The sequence below is a fragment of the Rhinatrema bivittatum genome, chromosome 8 (assembly GCF_901001135.1).
Source record: "Rhinatrema bivittatum chromosome 8, aRhiBiv1.1, whole genome shotgun sequence".
Taxonomy (NCBI): domain Eukaryota; kingdom Metazoa; phylum Chordata; class Amphibia; order Gymnophiona; family Rhinatrematidae; genus Rhinatrema; species Rhinatrema bivittatum.
In genome coordinates this window covers 236,399,095-236,422,050 of record NC_042622.1, presented here as the reverse complement: position 1 = coordinate 236,422,050, position 22,956 = coordinate 236,399,095, and the positions used below count along the sequence as shown (strand labels likewise).

General features: G+C 47.6%; 1 protein-coding gene across 2 annotated transcripts in view; it reads right to left on the bottom strand.

Moving 5' to 3' along the window:
• Positions 1-22,956, bottom strand: part of HAUS8 (HAUS augmin like complex subunit 8) — a 135,113-nt gene that overhangs the window by 95,532 nt on the left and 16,625 nt on the right. For both annotated transcript variants that reach the window (XM_029614170.1, XM_029614169.1), the window contains exons 2-3: positions 22,319-22,386; positions 21,925-21,980 (exon numbers count right to left, since the gene is read on the bottom strand). In XM_029614170.1, coding sequence (XP_029470030.1) covers positions 21,925-21,980; positions 22,319-22,386 — 124 coding nt within the window. The remainder of the gene's footprint in view (positions 1-21,924; positions 21,981-22,318; positions 22,387-22,956) is intronic.

The following is a 22,956-nucleotide window of genomic DNA, read 5'->3' as shown; positions in this document are numbered from 1 at the left end:
GTAAGCTTTTTGCAGAAAGTTGAAAACAGTGACTGTACAAAACTAAACTGTAGAACTTAGACAGAGAGCATAATTTCCAGTTCAGTTATCAGGAAGAGATTTCTACAATTTTACGAAGAATTGACTAGTATATACATGTCTATTCTTGATCTAGAAATTGATACATCTGGCTGAGGTTCACTTGCCGACTTTATCTCCAGATCAGGCACTATTCGATAGAGAAAAACAATAGGAGGTACTTCAAGTTACAAAAGATCTCAAAGTTACAGCCCCAAGCCTAGACTGCTACACTGCCAAATTTTACAAAGCATTTGCATCTAGTACAGTTACACCCATGATCAAAATTTTTTAATTCCCTCTGCAATAGAGTCTTTGCTACCAGGAGATCTAAACTGGCAGGCATATCAGTTATTGTTAAACTGGGCAGAGATCCAACTCTGTGCTGATCCTACCGCTCTATTTCCCTTCTTAATATACGGTAGATCTTACAATTCTGGCTACGGTGTTAGACAGACTGAATAAGGTTATTGCTAATTTGATTCATCCAGACCAGACTAGTTTTATTCCTAATAGAATGGCAGTGGACAACGCAAGAAAGATAATAGATCTAATATGGTGTGTGCAAAGAGGAAAAAAACCCAAAAACAAACTCCAGCTGTACTTTTGTCAGTAGCTGTGGAAAAGGCCTTTGATAAGTCCCACTGGGCCTTTTTACTTACTATTCTGGAGAGAATGGAATTTGGCCATTTCTTTGTAAATTGGATTCATAAAATGTATGAAAAACCACAAGCTTGTGTAAAAGTGATTGGGGGATACTCTGACCTTTCCACAGTAGCTAGAGGTACTCACCAGAGCTGTCTGCTTTCCCCTCTACTCTGTTTCTGGAACCTCTTGCAATACGAATAAGGAAGGATGATAATATACAGGGAGTCAAGGCAGGTGGGGATGATTATAAATTTTCATTTCCAGATGATATCCTGTTTACTTTAACAAATCCCAAAAACTCTCTCGCAGGGGTGGTAAAAACTATATAACTTTAGCAGGGTTTTGGGGTTCAAACTGAATCTTGATAAATCAGAAGTGTTTAATATTTCAGTCGCTGTTGATTATTTCCCCATCTTGAAGAGAATTTTTCCCTTTAATTGGGCTAGGGGAACATAAAATATTTGGGAAATCGAGTAGGAGCAAAAGTTGAGTGATTTGATCATAATTATACCCCATTGATCAAAAATGGGATAGGGTTGGATTGTCATAGTTTGAACGACTGGCTGCAATAAGGATTAATATTCTACCTAGAATGCTTTATGTGTTTCAGACGTTGGCGATCTTGATACCTAATTGTATGTTAAAACTATGACAGAGAAAGTGGATTTGGTTTGATTTGAAGAAAGAGACCACCTAGAGTAGCACAAAAAGTAATGGGGTAGATTTTATAAATTTGCGTGAGCGCGTACTTTTGTTCGCGTACCAGGCGTAGCCGCGCGTATCTTATAAAATCCAGTGTCGGCGCTCGCAAGGGGGTGCACATTTGTGCAACTTGCGCGCCGAGCCCGGCGCGTGCTGCCTGTTCCCTCCAAGGCTGCTCCGAAATCGGAGCGGCCTCGGATGGAACTTTCTTTCCACCCCCCCGCACCTTCCCCTCCCTAACCCACCCCCCTGGCCCTATCTAAACCCCCCTACCTTTGGGTGATGGCACGCCAGCAGCCAGTGGGCTGCTGGCGTGCCATCACCCGACCCGGGGGCTGGTCCGGAGGCCTCGACCATGCCCCCGGGCCGGTTAAGATGGATCTGAAATTGATAGGAGATATGCCTTTATCAGCAATGGTTTGGCAACCTAAGCAGACTTGGAGGCCTTTAAACATAATTCTATCAACTACTTCTTTTACCTTATGTCTATAAGCTCACTGGTGCTCTCAGTTGGTAGGACATAGATATTTATAATGCAGAGCTATAAAAACAAGATTTATTTTCCTGCTGGTCTTGAGCAGAAACATTATCAGTATTGGTATGAAAACAGTTTGTGTCTGATGGGACATCTTTGGGATGGGAAGGGGGTGAAAAGTTTTGAAAGTCTGGGTGACAAAATAAATACAAAGGCTACAAATTATTTTCTATATTCTCAAATTAGACATTTCTTACGGACAAGATCGATTAGGGATAAGCTGCTGAAGTGCAAGACTAGTTGAAGAGTACTGTACTTCGGTGGATTCATTAAGGGGAAATCACAAAGACATAACTTGTTGAATAAAGATTTACCTAAGTCTCCATCTCATTCTTGCCTGTGAAAGAGATATTGGAATTGAAATAACTGAAGATGATGGGATCTTTCTTTTTTTACATACTAGCAAATGTTACATTTCCACCTCTAAGTGAAAATAGCTATAAGGTTCTCTTGTACTGGGTATCTGACTCCTGAGAAATTACACATCGCGTTTCCAAATGCGGCTGAAAAATGTTGGAGGGGATGCGGCGAAAATGGGTACTTTCTATCGTATGAGGTGGTCATGGTATTTTGGGGCAAGATTTATTCATTTTTTTTAAAAAGCAGTGGGTTTAGGACTTGCTACCTTCTCCCAAACACGTTTTATTAAAATATTCTATTTGAGGGTCAGGGAGAGACAAAATGGCTGCCTAAGAGCACTGCAAACACTCGGCTCTTACCTTTTTCAAGCTTTCTCCTCTTAAAATTCTTTCTAAAATGATAGAAAATTCCTCACACAAAGAGAAAGGCAAAGTTGAAGAGCTTGCCTGTTTCCTCGATAATGGAAGCCTCACAATGAAGTTATCACAGAGTGTTTTGTCTTACCCCCTGCTACTCCCACCGGGAGGACCGCTGATTGGCAGGGTTTGGAGCAGATCTCTCCCATCCTGGTCGACAAAATATCATTGAGCCCGGGTAAGCCGGTAACATCATCACCGCCAGGAGCTGGTCTGATAAGACCAGGGAAAATAATCGGAGGAACACTTGGAAGTTGTAAGCGAGCCAGAGGATCAGTGGAAGGTGACGAAGATGCTTGAGCTCCGAGCAGAGAAGGGAGTGGAACAGCAGGGAAACCGGCAGCCCTAGTGCAAGGGTTAGCTGCAAATGCTGTTAAATAGAGATGTGAATTGGAACCGGAATCTGATCGGTTCAGATTCAAAATCTTAAAATTTTTATCGTCCGGCCCGATAACAAAAAAAAAAAAAAAAAAAACCCTCCCCCACCCTCCCGAACCCCCAAAAACCATTTTAAAATTACCTGGTGGTCCAGTGGGGGCGCAGGGAGCAATCTCCCGCTCTCGGGCCATCAGCTGCGTTAATAAAAATGGCGCCGATGGCCCTTTGCCTTTACCATGTGACAGGGTATCCGTGCCTGGATGGCCGGCGCCATCTTTAAAGATGGCGCCGGCCATCCAGTGCTCCTACCATGTGACAGGGGCCGGCCAATGGCACGGATACCCTGTCACATGGTAAGGGCAAAGGGCCATCGACGCCATTTTTATTAGTGGCAGCCGATGGCCAGAGAGTGGGAGATCATGCCGGGACATCCCCACTGGTCCACCAGGTAATTTAAAACATTTTGGGGGGGGGGGGGGGGTTTAGGGGTTGTTTTGGTGTGCCGGTTTTCCCGCCCTCTCCTTCAGATCAAGTATCATTGAATATTTCTGAAATTTTGCAAAGCTCCAAGGAATTAGAAGTGAAAAAGAGAGAGAGAGAGACACTCTTGATAACTTTTGCTTTTATTTCCGAAAGGGATATAGTGATGAGATTCTTCTTTTGATCGAGACTGTCCACATTTTTACGGACAAAAAGTAGTTATACCCTGACCTTGCCAGACATACGCAACTGCGCAGGAGAAAATTTATAGCTCTTAGGCAGGATGTATTAAAGGAGGGGGTTAGCTTTATCTTAAAATATCCATGCAGATATATGGTGAATTATATGAATGAAAAATACATTTTCACAAACCTGAACAACTAAAGGGGCCTTTTGGGAATGACATCATAAATTCTCTGATAATTAGTAAAGCAGGGGGTCCAGTATTTTCTTTGGAAAAAATTGCTTCATTTTCTTATTTTCTCTCCCATGTTGCCTATAATTATGGGGAAGGTTTAACTTTAATTACAAATCCAAAATTATGTATAGCAAAATTGCTTACCTTGTAATAGGTGTTATCCCAGGACAGCAGGATGTAGTTCTCACATATGGGTGACGTCACTGACGGAACCCTATTGCGGGAAAATGTCTGTCAAAGTTTCTAGAAACTTTTGACTGGCACTGTGAGGCACTGAGCATGCCATGATATTCTCTACCACAGGGGTCTCACTCTAGTCTCGTATTGTAGCAATAAGCTTTAGCAAAAAATAAAATAAAAGGTAACATACCCAACTCCGTGGGGTGGCGGGTGGGTTGTGTGAGGACTACATCCTGCTGTCCTGGGATAACACCTATTACAAGGTAAGCAATTTTGCTTTATCCCAGGACAAGCAGGATGGGTGAATAGCAAGCTAGAGGCCGAGTCATTTTGTTGTGAATCAACAGTGAAGTATTGTTGTTGAAAATGAATCAGCCGAAGATTACAGCAGGTTGGATGTAGAAGGAGTTGGGATTAAACTGGAAACAAGTTATTTAAGACAGATTGTCCATAGGCTGAATCTTGTCATCTTTCTTTGTCCAAATAGTAATGAGCTGCAAAGTTATGAAGAGAACTCCATTTTGCTGCTTTACATATGTCAAGGATTGGCACTGAACGATAGTGTGCTACTGAGGTTGACATTGCTCTTACTGAATGTGCTTTTACTCGCCCTTGGAGAGGAAGGCCTGCTTTTTCATAGCAAAACTGTATGCAATCTGCTAGCCAATTGGATAGAGTATGTTTACCCACTGCTTTACCCGGTTTGTTTGGATCATACGAAACAAAGAGCTGATTGGATTTCCTGTGGACTGCAGTACGGTTTTAAGTAGAAAGATAGTGTACGTTTACAATCCAAAGTATGTAAGGCCTGTTCTCCTTGGTGAGAATGAGGCCTTGGAAAGAATGTGGGTAGAACTATGGATTGGTTCAAGTGGAATTCCGTAACTACCTTGGGAAGGAATTTTGGATGTGTACGGAGAACCACTCTGTCATGTAGGAATTTTGTATAGGGTGAGTATGTGACAAGTGCTTGTAACTCACTAACCCTTCTAGCTGATGTAATGGCTATGAGGAAGATAGTCTTCCATGTGAGAAAGTTAAGATCACAGGAATCTATGGGTTCGAAAGGAGAACACATGAGTCTTGTTAAAACCAGATTCAGGTCCCATTCTGTGACAGGCGGCCGAATTGGTGGTTTAAGTTGAGTTAAACCTCTCATAAACCTACTGACAAGAGGTTGTGAGGATATAGGTGCATCTCCCATCTTGTTATGGTAAGCTGAGATTGCACTTAAATGTACTCTTACCGATGAAGTCTGGAGACCAGATTCTGAAAGATGGTATAAGAAGTCTAGTAGAGAAGTAGTGGGGCAAGTGAAAGGATCAATATTCTTTTATCTGCACCACAAAGTGAATCTCTTCCATTTGGAAAAGTAATTCTTTCATGTTGAAGGTTTACATGAAGCTATAAGCACTTGAGATACATTGGTTGAAAGATTGAGTAGTTGTAAAATCAAGCTTTCAACATCCATGCTGTCAGGGATAGGGATTGAAGGTTGGGATGGCGCAACCAACCCTGATCCTGAGTTATGAGAGTGGAAGCTATTCCCAGACTAATTGGATCCCTGACAGAGGTCTAAAAGTGTGGGAAACCATACCTGTCTAGGCCAATACGGGGCTATGGGTATCATGGACCCCTTGTCCTGTTGCAGCTTCACTAGAGTTTTGGTTATGAGCGGTATTGGAGGATACGCATACAGAAGGCCTGAGTTCCAAGGGCGAGCAAAGGCGTCCTTGGCTGGCTGGTTTTTCTGTTTGTGAAGAGAACAGAATTTGTCCACTTTGTGATTCAGATGTGACACAAAGAGGTCTATTGTTGGTTGACCCCTAACGCTGAAATATCCTGGTCGCTACTGAGGGATCCAGGGACCATTCGTGTGGTTGGAACTGACGGCTGAGTCGATCCGCCACTACATTGTGAATGCCTGCCAGATAAGTGGCCCGGAGGAACATTGAGTGTTTCAGGGCCCAGTCCCAAATCTGTGCAGCTTCTTGACAAAGGAGATACGAGCCCGTACCTCCTTGTTTGTTGATGTACCACATGGCTACTGTGTTGTCCGTTTGGATTAGAACAGTCTTGTGTGAAAGGTAGTCCTTGAACGCATGTAGTGCATAACGTTTAGCTCGAAGTTCCAAGAAATTGATTTGAAATGTTGCTTCGAGTCTTGTCCAAGTTCCTTGAGTTTGGAGAGAGTGTCTATGTGCGCTCCCCAACCCAAGGTGGATACATCTGTAGTTAACGTTATCTGTGGGACTGGTTGTTGGAAGGGTAGGCACTTGCGCAAATTGTCCTTGTTCACCCACCAAAAGTAGAGAAGAACGTAGCTGGTGGGTTACTTGAATTGGAGAATGCAGTGGTTGAATGGCTTGGATCCATTGAGTTACCCGCATGGCTAGTCTTGCCATAGGAGTGACATGAACTGTGGAGGCCATGTGGCCTAGTAAGGTGAGAAACTGATGGGCTGTTGCCTGTTTCTTTGAGTGAATAGAGTTTGCCAACAGGGATAATGTTTTTGCTCGATCCTCTGATAGAAAGGCTCTTGATAGGATAGTATCCAAGTCTGCACCTATGAATTGAAGTAGGTGAGATGGAGTAAGGTGGGATTTTTGATAATTGATGAGAAAACCCATGGAGTGAAGTAGGGAAATCGTTCGACTGAGAGAGGTGAGAGCTCCCTCTTAAGAGTGACTTCTGATGAGCCAGTCGTCTAGATATGGAAAGACATGGACACTTTGCTTGCCAGACATTTGGTGAATACTCTGCTAGCAGAGGCAAGGCCGAATGACAGTACTCTGTACTGGAAATGTTGATGACCCACCATGAAGCACAGATACTTGCGATGAGGAGGGAATATTGGAATGTGAGCGTAAGTGTCTTGTAGATCCAGAGAACAAAGCCAGTCTCCTGTTTGAAGAAGTGGAAGCATGGTGCCTAGAGAAACCACCCTGAACTTTTCTTTCTTCAGAAATTTGTTGAGATTTCTGAGGTCTAGGATGGGACGTAGGCCTCCTGTTTTCTTTGGAATGAGGAAATAACAGGAATAGAATCCTCTTTCCTTCTGAGACCAGGGTACTGGCTCTACTGCCCTGGTTTTCAGAAGGGTGGATAAGTCTATTTGTAATTGAAGCATATGATTTTTGCTGAGATGAGATTGACTTGGTGGAAATTCTTGGGGAATTGAGATGAAGTTGAGTTGATATCCTTGATATATTATTGATAGGACCCATTGGTCTGATGTTTTTGATATCCAATTGTTGTAAAATTTGGATATCCGGCCTCCCACTGGTAGTCCTGGCTGAGGATTTGAGTAAAGGCTCAGTTCTCTGGATGAAATTTCAAAAACCAGCAGCAGGTCCTGTTTGTGGAGCAGGTTGGGGCCTAGCTGCTCTGTTGCCATGGTTGCGGTCTTTACTGGGTTCTGGAGGGCCTGGGTCTAGATGCAGGAGGGTAATATCTCCATTGTCGGTAGAAAGGCCGTCTGGTGTCTTTCCTTGGAGGTCTACGGCTAGTATGTATGGAGGGATCCTGTGGGAGGGAAGATAGCTGTCTCAATGTTTCTGTGTGCTCTTTTAATTGAGACACAGCATCCTGTACCTTGGATCCGAATAAGTTGTCTCCTAGGCAGGGGAGATCCACTAACATATCCTGGACCTCTGGCCTAAGATCTGAGGCCTTGAGCCAAGCCCACCTCCTGGCACCGATGCCTGACGCAGCCACTCTTGAAGCAGTCTCAAAGCAGTCGTAGGCAGCTCGGACTTCATGTTTTCCGGCTTCTAAACCTTTGTTTATGATGGCCTGTACAGCCTCCTGGTATTGTGTGGGGAGAGATGGAACAAACTCCTCAATTTGTTTCCATAGATTTCTCTGGTACTGGGTCATATAGAGGTGATAGGATGATATCCTGGAATTCAATATTGCCCCTTGAAACACTTTACGACCCAGGAAATCCAGAAACCTATGGCCTTTACCTGGGGGAGGGAAGGAAAAAAAAAAAAAAAAAAAAAAGCTGACCTTTACAAATGTACTCCGAACAAATATTCTCCCTAAACCAACAAGAGATGGTAGCCTTAGAGGCTGTGTTTCCTTTCTTAACGCCACTGTACGAGACAAAGATGAAGACACCACACTTCAAAAACCTTCCAGATCCTAATACATGCCATGGAGGTAGCTGGTCTCCTAGCCTGCAGAACATGGAAATGACTGGCTCAGGAGTAGCCCTTCAAACACAGCCACCGCCTCTCAAAAGCCAGACCGCAAGACAGAAGAGATCCTCCCGATCTGAGAACATGGGTCCCTGTCGCAGCAGCCCCGGAAGATGTGTTAGTCTGAGGGGACCTTCCTCCGCGAGCTGCACCAGATTCTGCAAACCACAATAGTAGAGGCCACTCTAGCAGCACACTTCCCGGGTGCACTTCTATGCACCTGAGAACCCGCCCGATAAGAGGCCATGGGAGAAACATGTAAAGAAGCATTCCTGTCGGCCAGAAGCACACCAGAGAATAGAGACCTGCTCCTTTTGATGACTGAAAAATCTTTCAGTCTGAGTTGGCTCGCGTTGCCATCACATCCAACTGGGGAACTCCCCACCTGGTGCAGATGTAATTCCACGCCTCAGGGGACAACTCCCACTCCCCTGGATCTAGCTGTTGCCTGCTGAGGAAATCCGCCTGCACGTTGTCTACTCCTGCTACTTGTGACACAGCTAGACTCTTGAGATGGTGCTCCGCCCAAGCGAACAACCTCCAAGCTTCCAAGGCCATGGCATGACTCCTCTTACTGTTCTGCAGATTGATTGTATGCCACCACTGTCACGTTGTCCAAGAATACCCGAACCAGTCGCCCCCTGACCAGGGGCAAAAAAACCCCTCCAGGGCTCTGTGTACCACTCTTGTCTCCAGACAACCGATGGACCAGGCCCCTTTCTCCTGAAGCCAAAAACCTTGTGCCGACCGGCCCAAGCAAACTGCCCCCCCAACCGGAGAGACTTGCGTCTGTGGACACCAGCACCCAGTCTGGTGGTTCCAGGGCCATCCCCTTCTCTAGACTGAGACAGCCACCATGAGAATGGATCTGGATTCTCAATACAGAGGCAAGGGATGCTGATACTCCTCTGACAAAGCACTCCAACTGGACAAAAGTGGGCATTGCAGAGGTCTCATGTGTGCAAAGGCTCAGGGAACAGAGTCCAACGTGGAAGTCATGGACCCCAGGACCTGTAAATCGTCCCATGCCAATCGGCACAGTGAACTGAGGGAGCTGCTTCACCTGGGATTGCAATTTCACTGCCAGGAAGACTCTGCCCTGCAGAGCTTCCAGGTATACCAAGGACTGAGTCAGCTCCAAATAACTCTTCTGCACATTTATTACCCAATTGAGAGACCGCAAGGTGAACATCACCCTCTGGAGAGGCCTGTCACACTCCTCCTTGGACTTCGCTTGAATCAGTCAATCGTCCAGATACAGATGAGTCAAAATTCCTTCCCTGCGCAGGGCCGCCACAACCACAACCTTGATGAACATGTGTGGTGCCATCGCCAGACCAAAGGGGAAGGCCTGGAACTGAAAATGCTGGCCCAACACCATGAAAAGAAGAAAACGTCTGATGTTACCTCCATATGGAATATGCAGGTACGCCTCCGTGAGGTCCAGGGATGCCAAGAACTCTCCTTTGTGTACCGCCGCTATTACGTGCAAAGCATCTTCATGTGAAAACGCAGGACCCGAAGGAACTGGTTTACTTTCTGTAAGTTGAGAATGGGCCAAAAGAAGCCCTCCTTTTTGGGCACCACGAAGTACACGGAATACCTCCCCTGTCCCTGCTCTGACAATGGGATGGGAACAAATCGCTTCGAGGTTGTAGAGCCTCTCCAGAGTTGGTAAAGGTCCTGGGAGCCGTAGCCAGGCAGAGGAAGGGTGTAAAATTGAAAATGATCACCCAGGACGGAGAAACATAGAACAGAAATGACAGCAGAAGACGACCAATAGGCCCATCCAGTCTGCCTAGCCAGCTTTCACACTTATTTTCTCATACTTATCTGTTACTCTGACCGCCGAGTTCAGGGCCCTTATTAGTAGCTTTTTGATTCTAATTTCCTTCCACCCCTGCCATTGATGCAGAGAGTAGTGTTGCAGCTGTATCAAAGTGAAGTATAAGGCTTAATGTTTGAGGGAAGTAACTGTTGTATCGAGCAATTTACCCCGTTGTTTGTATACTCATACTGCTCAGATCAATGCCTTGTTAGATGTAAATCCAATTTCTTCATTCCCCCCTGCCGTTGAAGCAGTGAGCTGCGCTGGATATGCATTCAAAGTGAAGTATCAGGCTTAATTTGTTAGGGGTAGTAAACACCGCAACAAGTAAGCTACTCCCATGCTTGTTTACCTAGACTGTGCTACCTTGTTGGTTGTTGCCTGAATGCAAATCCTCTTTTCCACATTTCCTCTTGCCTTTGAAGCATAGAGCAACGTTGGAGTCTCATTAACCATGTGAATGTTTATTGAGTAAGGGTATTAATCACCAGGTAGTAACCTCATTCCTGCAGCCACCCCCATATCTTTTCTCTTCATTCCTATCCTCCTGGCTTTATGGATCCACAATGTTTATCCCATGCCCCTTTGAAATCCTTCACAGTTTTGGTCTTAAATCACCCAGGCATCCACCACCCTCTCCGTGAAGAAATACTTCCTGACATTGGTTCTGAGTCTTCCTCCCTGGAGTTTTAAATCGTGACCCCTGGTTCTGATGATTTATTTCCAACAGAAAAGGTTTGTCGTCTTTGGATCATTAAAACCTTTCAAGTATCTTAACATCTGTATCATATCACTCCTGCTCCTCCTTTCCTCCAGGGTATACATATTTAGATTCTTCAATCTCTCCTCATAAGTCATTCGATGAAGACCATCCACCTTTTTGGTCACCCTTCTCTGGACCGCCTCCATCCTGTCTCTGTCCCTTCGGAGATACTGTCTCCAGAACTGAGCACTCCAGGTGAGGCCTCACCAAGGACCTGTATAAGGGAATAATTACTTCCCTTTTCTTACTCAATATTCCTCTCTATGCAGCCCAGCATTCTTCTGGCTTTAGCTATCACCTTGTCACACTGTTTTCGCCGACTTCAGATCTTACGGAGAACCTTAAGAACTTCTGGTGGTCCGGAAGGGCGCTGAAGTGAAAGTACGCTTTGGTGAGATCGACTGACGCAAGGAACGCTCCCTCGTGAATGTACACTATGACCAATCGCAGAGTCTCCATGCGAAATCGTGGAACCCAAAGGCATTTATTGACTTGCTTCAGATCTCGTATGGGCCATTTTTTTTTTTTTTAAATCTCCCCTCAGAGGGAACTGGACCTATTTCCCCTATATCGATCAGGTGCTTCACCATGTCTGACCATCTTCTTCGGAGGAACAAGAGAAGTTTAGGAAGCGATCTTGAAGGCACAGAGCGAATTTTAAGGCGTAGCCTTGTCTTATCGCTGTGAGGAGCCATGGGTCTGAAGCTAACTTGGTCCATTCCTTATAAAATGGAGTCTGCCTCCTACCAGCAGAATGAAAGAAGGGACCATGCCCATGTCATTGAGAGGATTTATCGCTGCATTTGTATGGCAAGAGCCCAGATTTCCCAAATCTGCGGCCACGAAAGGACTGAGACCATGATTGCTGCCGAGCAGCAGATTGCCCAGAGGATTTATCCACCGGCAAAAGATGGACCTTGATGTCTCCCCAAAGAGTATATCATATCTCCAAATTCTCTTCCAAATAGCAATGTGCCCTTGAAGGGCCAACAACCAAGCTGAGCCATGTAGAAGACTTCGGCTGACCAATTTTGTAACTACAGGAGGTGGTTGGCCGAGACAGCCGCCACACTGGATCGGGCTGATGTCCTAAGATGAAACAAGGCATCCATGCTGCAAGCCACTGTGGCTCCCAGATGTCTTGCCTGAGCGGCTTGCTCAAAAGAGAAATAAGATTCTGAAGATGTTAGATCCAGCGATGCCCTGTGTACAGGGGAAAAAAAAATTAAACAAAAAAACAAAACACACACTGCTGCACGTAGCAGCCCACACCCCTAGTGCCTAAACTTCCCTGGATCACCAGGGAGCACAGTGATGAATATGAATTGACAGTCTAGCAGAGGTGTCCCACATCAAATCCCCCCAAAATAGGGAGGGCGTTTGGACTGATCTATGGTACTACAGGAACGAAAATTAGCAGGTAAGGAATAATTTTCTTTTTCCTGTACGTACCAGGATCATTCCAGACAGTAGGGAAGCTTTGGTACATCCCACCATGGGTGGGCCGTAGACAGCCCTGTTCAAATGACACTGTCCCCGAAGGAACCGAAAGTTGATGCCCGGACGTCCAGGCGATAATGTCTCGCGAAAGTATGGAGCAACTTCCAGGTAGCCACCCTGCAGATCTCCTGTGAGGACACAGAGGTACTCTCCGCCCAAGACGTAGCCTGAGAGCGAAGGGAGTGAGCTTTAACTCCCAGCGGCAGATGCCTTCCAGCCCCAAGATATGCGGTGACAATTGCTCCCTTCAGCCAATGGGCAATGGTCACTTTGGAGCCCATACGACCCTTCTTAGGACCCGACCAAAGGACAAACAAGTGAGCTGAAAGCCGGAACTCATTAGTGACCTCCAGGTAACGCAGACAGACAGACATCGCTTAATATCTCGTTTGCAAAGATCACTGGAATCCGTCAAGGAAAAAGAAGGCAATTCAACCGACTGGTTGAGGTGGAAAACAGAGACCACCTTGGGTAGAAAGGATGGTACTGTGCACAAGGAAACCCCCTCATCAGTGAAGCGGAGGTATGGCTCTCGGCAGGATAACGCTTGAAGATCAGAAATACGATGCACAGAGCTGATCGCTACCAGAAAGATAGTCTTGAGGGCGAGATCCTTGAGGGTGGCAGCCAGAAGAGGCTCAAAAGGTGGTCCACCGAGAATGCAGAGCACCAGGTTGAAATTCCATGAGGGACAAGGTGGTTGTAGCGGTGGCTTCAGGTGCTTTACTCCCTTGAGAAAACGCAGGATATCCGGATGGGAGGAGAGTAGCAAGTCGTTCCCGTTGTGAAGGAAAGCTCCCAAGGCCGCCACTTGAACCCTGATGGAGTTATAAGAGACACCCAAATCCAGACCAGCCTGCAGGAACGAGAGAATCTGCGCCACTGAGGCATGGGTCAGCTGAATGGTATGAGACACGCACCAAGTCTCAAAGACCTTCCACATCCGAACGTAAGTGGACGTTTTACGTGCCCGCAGTAGTGTTGATATAACCGCCTTCGGATACCCACGACGCCTCAACTTGCGCCTCTCAAAAGCCAAGCCGCAAGACAGAAGCAATCTGCCTCCTCAAAAAATATTGGCCCTTGCCGGAGAAGTCGCAGAAGGTGACCGAGACGAACCGGACCCTCCTCCGCCAGGTTGAGGTCTGAACCACAGCCGTCGAGGCCACTCCGGCGCCACCAGAATTACCGGACCCTGATGAGCCTCTATCCTCCGAATTACCTTGCCCACAAGGGGCCACGGAGGGGACATAATACGATCTGCCGGGGCCACGGTAGTACTAGAGCATCGACCCATTCCGCGCCGTGCTCCCTTCTGCGGCTGAAGAAGGGAGGAGCCTTTGCATTTCCGGCGGTGGCCATGAGATCCATGTGGGAGCTCCCCTAATGTCTATCAGAAGCATTGCTTCCTCCGAGAGTTCCCACTCTCCGGGATCTAAGTGCTGTTGGCTTAGGAAGACTGCCTGTACATTGTCCATGCCTGCAATGTGGGAGGTTGCCAGGCACAGCAAATGGAGTTCCGCCCATTGCATCAGCTTGTCTGTTTCCAATGAGACAAGACAGCTTCTCGTGCCTCCCTGGCGATTTATGTACGCCACCGTGGTCGCGTTGTCAGAGAGAATCCTGACCGCCAGATGGTGAACCAGTGGAAGGAAACCCCTCAATACTAAGCGAACCACTCTGGTCTCCAGGGGGTTGATGGGCCACCATGCTTGATCAGTCGTCCACCAGCCCTGGATTGATCTCGACCGACAGACTGCTCCCCAGCCAGAAAGGCTGGCATCCATGGTGACTACCACCCAGTTCAGAACCTCCAGGGATACTCCCTGGGCCAAGTGCCGAGGATCCAGCCACCAGCGGAGGCGGATTAGTGTTGGCCTCGGGATCGGGAGTACCGCCTGAAAATCCTGCGATACCGGCCTCCAACGGGATAGCAAGGCCTTCTGAAGAGGACGCAAGTGCACAAAAGCCCACGGGACCAGATCGATGGTGGAGGCCATGGTTCCCAGGACCTGCAGGTAATCCCACCCTGTGGGGAAGTAGAGCGCGGCGAAACGATGAATCTGCTCGCATAGAGCTTGTGCCTGCTCTGGCCACAGGAATACCTTGTCCCTCCTTTGTGTCGAAACGTGCCCCAAGAAAGTTCAACGACTGGGATGGAATAAGGTTGCTCTTGGCATAGTTGATGATCCACCCCAGGGAACGGAACAGTTGTACCACCCTGTCGGCTGCTCGAAGACCCTGGGTCCGAGATTTCGCCCAGGTAGGGATGCATCAGGATTCCTTCCCAGTGTAGGGCAGCTGCCATTACATCCATGACCTTTGTAAAAACCTGTGGGGCTGTGGCCAAATCAAAGGGAAGGGCTTGAAACTGAAAATGTTGTCCCAATATCTTGAAGTGAAGGTAGCTTTGACATGCCTGGTGGATCGGGATATGAAGGTATGCCTCCGTGAGATCCAGCGAGGCCAGGAATTCCCCTTGATGAACTGCTGCCAGCACAGAGCGGAGGGTCTCCATGCGAAAACGCGGAACCCTGAAAACTTGTTGACTGTCTTGAGATCCAGAATAGGTTGGAAAGTGCCTTCCTTTTTGAGCACCACGAAATAGATGGAATAATGTCCCCGGCCCAGCTCGGAGGCAGCAACCGGCACTATTGCTCCCAGTGAGAGGAGGCGGTCGAGGGTCTGACGAACGGCCCTTTGCTTGTGAAGGGACCCGCATGGAGAGAAGAGAAACCTGTCCCTGGGTGCGCGAACAAAAGCCAAGGCGTAGCCGTGTTTTAGAATATCCAAGACCCACTGATCCGACGTAATTTGGACCCACTCTTCATAGAAGAGAACAATCCGACCCCCTACCTGGGGAATCGGCTCGTGGGTCGGCCTGGCATCATTGAGCAGGTGCCCGGTCCCCGACCTTCCTTACCGGGCCTGTGCCCAGGAAAGGACCGGTTGGTTCCAGGTGTGCGAGCGAGATGACGGAGCCCGGGGAGGCTGCTGCCTCATAGCCAGAGACCGGCGCTGATTACGGAACAGGTTCCTGGTGGCACTGAAGGATCTCGTGGAGCGAGGTCGGTCCACCGGGAGTCTATGGACCACATTCTTGTTGAGTGACTTGATTTGGTCCAGATCCTCCCCAAAAAGAAACTTGCCTTTAAAGGGAAGCGATCCCAGCCGGGTCTTAGACGAGGCATCCGCCGACCAGTTACGAAGCCACAGGAGTCGACGAGCAGAGACCGCAACCACCATTGATCGGGCCAGAACCCTGAGGAGGTCATATAGAGCATCTGCCCCATAGGCAACCACAGCCTCCAATCTATCCACCTGTTGAGCCTCCACATCTGGCAGAGGCTGGGAGGTGAGAAGCTGTTGAACCCAATGAGGACCAACTCTCTGCGTTAGTGAACTGCAGATGGCTGCCCGCATCCCCAGCGCTGAAACCTCGAAGACTCTCTTGAGATAAACTTCCAACTTTCTGTCCTGGACATCCTTCAGCGCCGTGCCGCCAGTGATGGGGATGGTGGTACGCTTCGTGACTGCAGAGACTGCGGAATCCAAGGCGGGGACCTTGAGGAGCGCAAGAAAATCCTCCGGGAGGGGATACAGCTTTTCCATCGCTCTACTGACCTCGAGAATGGCCTCCAGCGCATCCCATTCCCTGGAGATTAATTGTAAGAAGGTGGGATGAGTAGGAAAAGCCTTGGCCAGCGGACGAAGACCCGCAAGAAGAGGGTCCCCCATCCTAACCTTGGGGTCGGGCCCTACCGGTTCCGGGGGGGGGGGGGGGGGAAATTGATGTCCCAACTCCTGCAGCATGTGGGGAATAAGGTCGTCCAATTCATCAGACTGAAAGATGCGGAGGACCCTTGGATCGTCTCCCTCCATCTGGGCCGCCAAGATGGGGTCGTCCCTGGCCGGATCCAGGTAAGGGCCCCCCAGGGACGGAATGCGATCCTTGAAGTGGCGCGGGGGGGGGGGGTGTCCCGGGAAGGTCCCGGCATTCCCCCGGCTAGCAGAGTCCCCCCCAGGAGTGGAGCCGTGCGCGCCAGTTTGGGTGGGGGGGGGAAAGGGGCCCCAGGAAATCCATAAGTGGGTCCCTGCTCTGCAGGAATGCCTTGTGCATTAGGATTACAAACTCGGGAGAAAAACGCAGGGACCCCCAAGGGGGGGGGGGGGCAAACCAGGGCCTCCCCCTCCTGAAATCCTGGCTCCGGTTCTGCAAAAGAGGCCAAAACAGGCGGTGCCATTGAAATCGGGGCCTCAGTGTCCTCCTCGGAGATGCCGGCGTCAGAATCAGAAAACAAAATGGCCACCGTTTCCGCGCTCAGAGGGAACGGGGCCTGCCGCTTCCTGGCTGTGCGGTCCTGTCCGCGTGCGGCGTCCCACTGTTGAGAGCTGTCCTCCCCATCGGGGAGGCAGCTCGTGCAGTGCCCCTTCCGCGAAAGCAGTCCCCCCCCTGTCAGCCGCATGTAGAACAGGCCGCCGATCGCGGCATCGTGAGTTCGAGGGGGAGGGGCGAGAGAGCGCGGTGAAGTCCTCGCGGCTGGCTGCAGAAGCACACGGACCAACCCGGAAGAACTGCCGGGGAATCTGGGAATCTAACCTCCCAGCGGCCGGCGGGCCCAGGGAATGGCATGTTGCGGGGCAGCAACGATAGTCTCACTCCACTGAGGTGGGAGGGGGGGGGGGGGGGGGGGGGGAGGAGAAGGTTAGCACCACAAACGTGCACCCCGGTGGTCAGAAGCAGCCCACAGCAAGGTGAAGCGCACTAAAAAGAAGGCAAGCCTAAAAGACAAAAAATTCACACACTTACCCCACAACAGCCTGAAGGAAGGAAGACAGAAGGTAGGAAGACAAGGAAAACAGACCTGTCAGCAAGCCACTGGGATGGAGAGCCAAAGGCAACTGACTCTCCCAGGCTTAATGCTGCCCTCCTGCCTAGTCAATTATCTTTTTTTTTTTTAACTTGATCCCTCAGGAAGAGAACAGGGAAAGAGCCTAGAAAACCTAAGCTACTGTGCTGGGGACTGAACAGTCCCCTGCTCACATCTGCTGGAGTCAGAAAGATACTGAGAATTGAGGCAAGGGAGGTGAGGTTATATATAGGACCTCTCCCCAGAAGTTTTTATTCTGACTCCATCTGCTAGACGGGGGACGTAACCCACCGTCTGGACTGATCCTGGTACGTACAGGGAAACTAGAGATATCATACATATTTTCATTTCTGGGAATGTGACAGCAGGAGGAAACTACAGGATAATACAACCCAGACTAGTTTTGGAGAGGATATCCCTGTAGGGATGTGCAACCCCCAAATTTTTGGTTCGGTTCTTGTTTTGTTTCAGGATTCCCCCCCCCCCATTTTCATTTGGTTAGTTTAATGTTTTGTTTTTTTTTGGTTCATTAAACAAACCCCCCCCTCTAAACAAAACAAAACCCAAACTGATAAAAACAAAAAGGCCTGGCCTCCTAGGCCCAGCACCAAGGTCCTAGGCTGGCACTAAGGCCTAAGCCTGGCCCAATAGTGCAGCCGGAGCCATTTTGATCTATGGCCATAGATCAAAATGGTGCCATCCACACCAGTAAGACCAGAACAGTTGATCAGGTATCCAACCACTATAATTTGTTCTTATTCTATTCATTTTATTAAGTTTATTATAGCATTACTCATTATTTTATGTTTTTTTTCTCTCTTCTTTAATACTAGAAACTTCTATTATTTTTATGAATTATTGTTATTGATAATGGGGAAGATTTTCAAAGGGTTACTTGCGTAATCCCAAAAACCTGCTCCTGCGCACGCCAAGCCTATTTTGCATAGGCTCGGCTGCGCGTGCAAGCCCCGGGATGCACGATTGTCCCAGGGCTTTGAAAAAAAGGGGTGGGAAGGACAGAGACCTCCTCTGTCCTTCCCACCCCTTTTTTTCAGCTAGCCGGCGCAAAATACTCCTGCCAGAGGCAGGCGTAAATAATTGAAACAAGGTAGGGGTTGGGAACAGGGAAAGCCAGCGGGCTCCCCTAGGGCTCGGTGCGCGCAAGGTGAACAAGTATGCAACCCCTTGCGTGCGCAGACGCTGGATTTTATAACATGCTCACGGCAGCGCGCACATGTAATAAAATCAGGTGTACATTTCAGCACACTGGGTAGCGCGCATAGATGTACCCCGCGCGTGCAGATTTTAAAATCTGCCCCAATGTGTTTATTTTTATTCTTTTATTATATTTTAGGTCTATTGTAAACCGTTGTGATGTAATGTTTTCTAGATAACGGTATATAAAACCTGATAAAAAAAAGGCAGGAATTGTATTTATTTTTTTTTAAAAGAACTATCTTACTAAGACCAGACTGTAGGTTTTGCACCTCCACCATCTGCTGGAGACAGAAATACTGCTGGACTGTAGGAGGCACCATCCTATATAAGGCGGAGTTTTGTTTTGAAAACGTATGTCTCCATCTGCTGGAAGGGAGGCAAAACCCAGCAGCCTGGACTGATCCAGGTACGAACAGGGAAAAATCAGATGTTGCGATATTTTAAAGTTACAAATTCTGACTCCAGCAGTCAGATCTTCTTTTCATCTTGTTCAGTCGTGCAAAGAAGGGAACAGAGGCATCTAGAGCCACTATTGCACGTTGGTTAAAGGAGACTTTTTTTGGCCTCTCTGTCAGGTCAATCCAGTAACGAGCGGTAGGAAGAGCTGCGTTAGTGCCCGGCGCACCCACGGTTGCCGCACGCACAGTCCAGCTCACCTACCGCTCGATCCTGTATGTAAATAGCTTGCAAATGCAAGCTGCGTCTAAGAAGCATCCGTGAAGCGTTAGGCCCGCGCAACCCGTTTTACTGTATAGAGCGCTATACAGTAACCTGGGTGTGCGGGCCTAACGCTTCACGGACACGCTGGTATCTGTCATTTCAAATGACAGGTACCAGGAAGTGGACAGTTCTCTGACATCAGGATTGCCAGTCCTCTCTCCCCTCCTCCCGAAGCAACAAGCAAAAAAAAAAAAAAGCGAAAAAAAAAAAAAGTTGCAAGAGAGAGAGGGGAGAGAGGACTGGCAATCCTACGCTCGGGACTGCCAATCCCCTCTCCCCTCCTCCCGAGGCAAGGCGCGAAAAGCAGCCTTGCTCTGGGAGGAGGGGAGAGAGGACTGGCAGTGTAAAGCAACGAAGCGACTTACTTTTTTTGCAGCCCCCCTCCGGAGACGGACATCGGCTAGGACGACCGCAGCTGCCCACGAAGATGAACGCCTGCACGGGCGAAAGCGGCCCCTGTTCGTGCAATTGGGCCGCTCAAGGCGTGACGTCACATGCTGTGATGCTGCAAAAAAAGTAAGTCGCTTCATTGCTTCACACTGCCAGTCCTCTCTCCCCTCCTCCCAGAGCAAGGCTGCTTTTCGCGCCTTGTCTCGGGAGGAGGGGAAGAGGGGACTGGCAGTCCCGAGCGTAGGATTGCCCGTCCTCTCTCCCCTGCAACTTTTTTTTTTCGCTTTTGTTGCTTCGGGAGGAGGGGAGAGGACTGGGGCTGCCCCAGAGACCAGCACCCATGGACGCGGCCAGGGCAGGTGAGCGAGGGCTGGGGGAAAGTTTGCCGCTTACCCTTACCCCTGCCTCTAACGCAGGGGTAAGGGTAGGCGGTAAGTTAGCAGGTTAAACGCGCGGCAAAACGGCAGGGTAAAAAAGCGATAGTCGGGGCGCGTGTTACGGGATGGTAGGGAATAGCTAATTCGATAGTTTACATGCAATATACATGCCGCGTGCGGAAGGGGTTGCCTGGGGATTTAAAGACGCGGTAAGAGTAGGTTAAAGGGGATTGGGGATCGCAGGAAGGGCTAACGCGGCCGGAAAGTGAGTAGAAAGCGGGTTAGGAACGGGGAAACTGCGGACGCACTTTACAGGATTGACCTGTCTGTAAGGGTCGATCTGCCCCGATGGGGTTGTGGGCTCATTCAACTAGATAGAGCACAGGCAACCTCCTGGGCAGAGTGTCAATTGGTGTCACCTTTACACATTTTTGCTAAACATTGTCACCTAGATTTGAGAGTGCCAGAGGTGAGCTTTGGTGAGAGAGTTCTGAGAGCGGGTCTTTCAGGATCCTGCCCAGTGTAGGGGAGCTTGGGTACATCCCACTTGTCTGGACTGATCTGGGATATGAACAGGACAGGAAAATTGGTTCTTACCTGCTAATTTTTGTTCCTGGAGTACCACAGATCAGCCAGAGACCCATCCCCTCAATTCTGAAAGACTATTATAGTTAATTCTTTTCAGAAGAAATTAGAGAGTTGTATATAGTTGGGTTCTGGGACCTAAACAAAGTTAAACTTTGTGTTCTTGGATGTGAGGGCTCCAGTTCAGGAGGCTCTAACCTATCTTTATATGTTTGCCCTGGGAGGGAAGATTATTACTTGAGATGGATGACTTTACATTAGCTTGGGTACAGATCAATATTGAGGGACTACAGGTGGCACTCTTGGTTAAGTAGCTTTTTAATTCTCTGCCTCTATCTGCTGGTAGGGATGCAAAACCCACTTGTGTCTGGACTGATCTGTGATACTCCAGGAACGAAAATTAGCAAGTAAGAACCAAATTTTCCTATACCCATAAAAATTTCAGCTAGTAACATTTTTTACTGGGTGATTACCTTTCTTGAAAATTCAGACAGTGTTGCTGGACCTGCTTTATTTATGGGCTTGGCCATAGAAGCAGTGCTGTGCATCAGTATCCCAGAACTTAGAAGTCAGGACCCTCTGTTGTCCGAATCCCATTCCTCTTTTCATCCCTACCGTCTTAAGCGGGTAGCATCTGCCACACCAGCAAGTTACCCTCCTGTACACTTTTCTCCTTTCCATCCTCTAGTCTTTAGAGATCCACAGTGTTTATCCCCTGCCCCTTTGAATTCTTTGTCTGTTTTTGTCTTCACCACATTCTCCGGAAGGGTGTCCTCCAGATGGCCATGCGATGTTAGCAATCTACAGACAGATTGTATTATCAGATTGAGCCTGATTACCACTTACAAGAATCATAAAATTTCCAAATTTGAGAAAGTATGGTCACAATATGTGCAATGGAAGAAGGATCAGTCTGAAGTACATGGTTGAGCTGTATTAATGATTTCACAATGTTCTTTCATTTGTACCAATAATTAAACTTTTGTATTTTGGAATTCTTAGCCTATTATACTTGGCTATGCTTTTTTATGTCAATTCCTGTGGCCCTCCTTCCTTTTATTATTATTGTTGGGTGTGGACTGAAAGAGGAAAGGGTTGTGATGGGGAGGATTATTAACACGTGTTGAACATTACTAATGTATAACTTTAATTGTGGTTGTTATTGTGGGGGGGGGGGGTTGTGTTTAACACAATTTAAATTGAAAAAAAAAAAAAGAAATTAAAACATTTATTTTCTGGTTTGCAGTTTTATTATACAGTTCACAGTGGAATGAATTTAAAAAAAATAAATGTTACCTTCCCAACCTTTTTTTTGTCATATTGTAAATATCGTGCTTTCACAAATTTTCCTCCTGAAAAACAGATGAAATCACCAGTCAGCTTAAGACACAAAGTTGTTACATGAACTACAATAAAAATTTTTCTGTATGAATTTTTCATTGTTATTTTAAATGAACTGGGATCCATAATGAATGGTAAAAACTGGAAATAGGAAAGGCCCTCAAATTACTTTCTCCTCCTGAAGCTATACCTATAATGTTAGAGTTTATTTAATGCTATACATCTGGCACATAGAAGTTAAACCATGTTGAATTTCTGTGTTGTTAGTTTTGAATTGTTCCTGCAAACTGTTGAGTGCTGTGTTCAACTGTGCCAGGTACTTGAAAAACCTCAGCAGAATTATGTTTACCTTTTGACTTTTTCACTGTTGGATCATTATTTCCAGATCCATTAGCTCCATCCTCTAAAGAGGCAACACTAAAACAAACAAAAACACAAAATCCTTACATATCACCAGCTATCATGAAAATTATACATGTACCCTCAGAAAAACAAAAATGCTCTCTGCAATAATTAATTGGGGTTAGAAAGTGTAAACATTTCTATTACTTTTACAATCTAAACACTTTCGATTTTTTTGAAAAATCCTCCTCCCACCTCTTCTGAGAGGTTGACTGGACCTTGTGCTCGGTCAGCCAAAGTAATATGGTGCCAGGTTCCACTCGAGGAGCAGGCCCAGGGTACGTAGTGGAATCTGAGCAGATTCTCAGCAAAGGTTGATGGGAGGGGTGGCTGCCCAGCCGTTAGTTTAAAAATGTGCTGGCCGTGTGCCATTGGAGGGTTAGGTGATGACGCATGGGTTGGGGGCGTGGGTTTTAGCTGAGAGATGCCAGTTGGAGCAGTTGGCCAGCATCTCTGCAGCTGTTAGGTTGCTTCTCTCCCACACACCCTGCTTCTGTTATTCTATTGCAGTGTTATAGGAAAATTGGTTCTTACCTGATAATTTTTGTTCCTGTAGTACTACGGATCAGTCCAGACAGTGGGTTG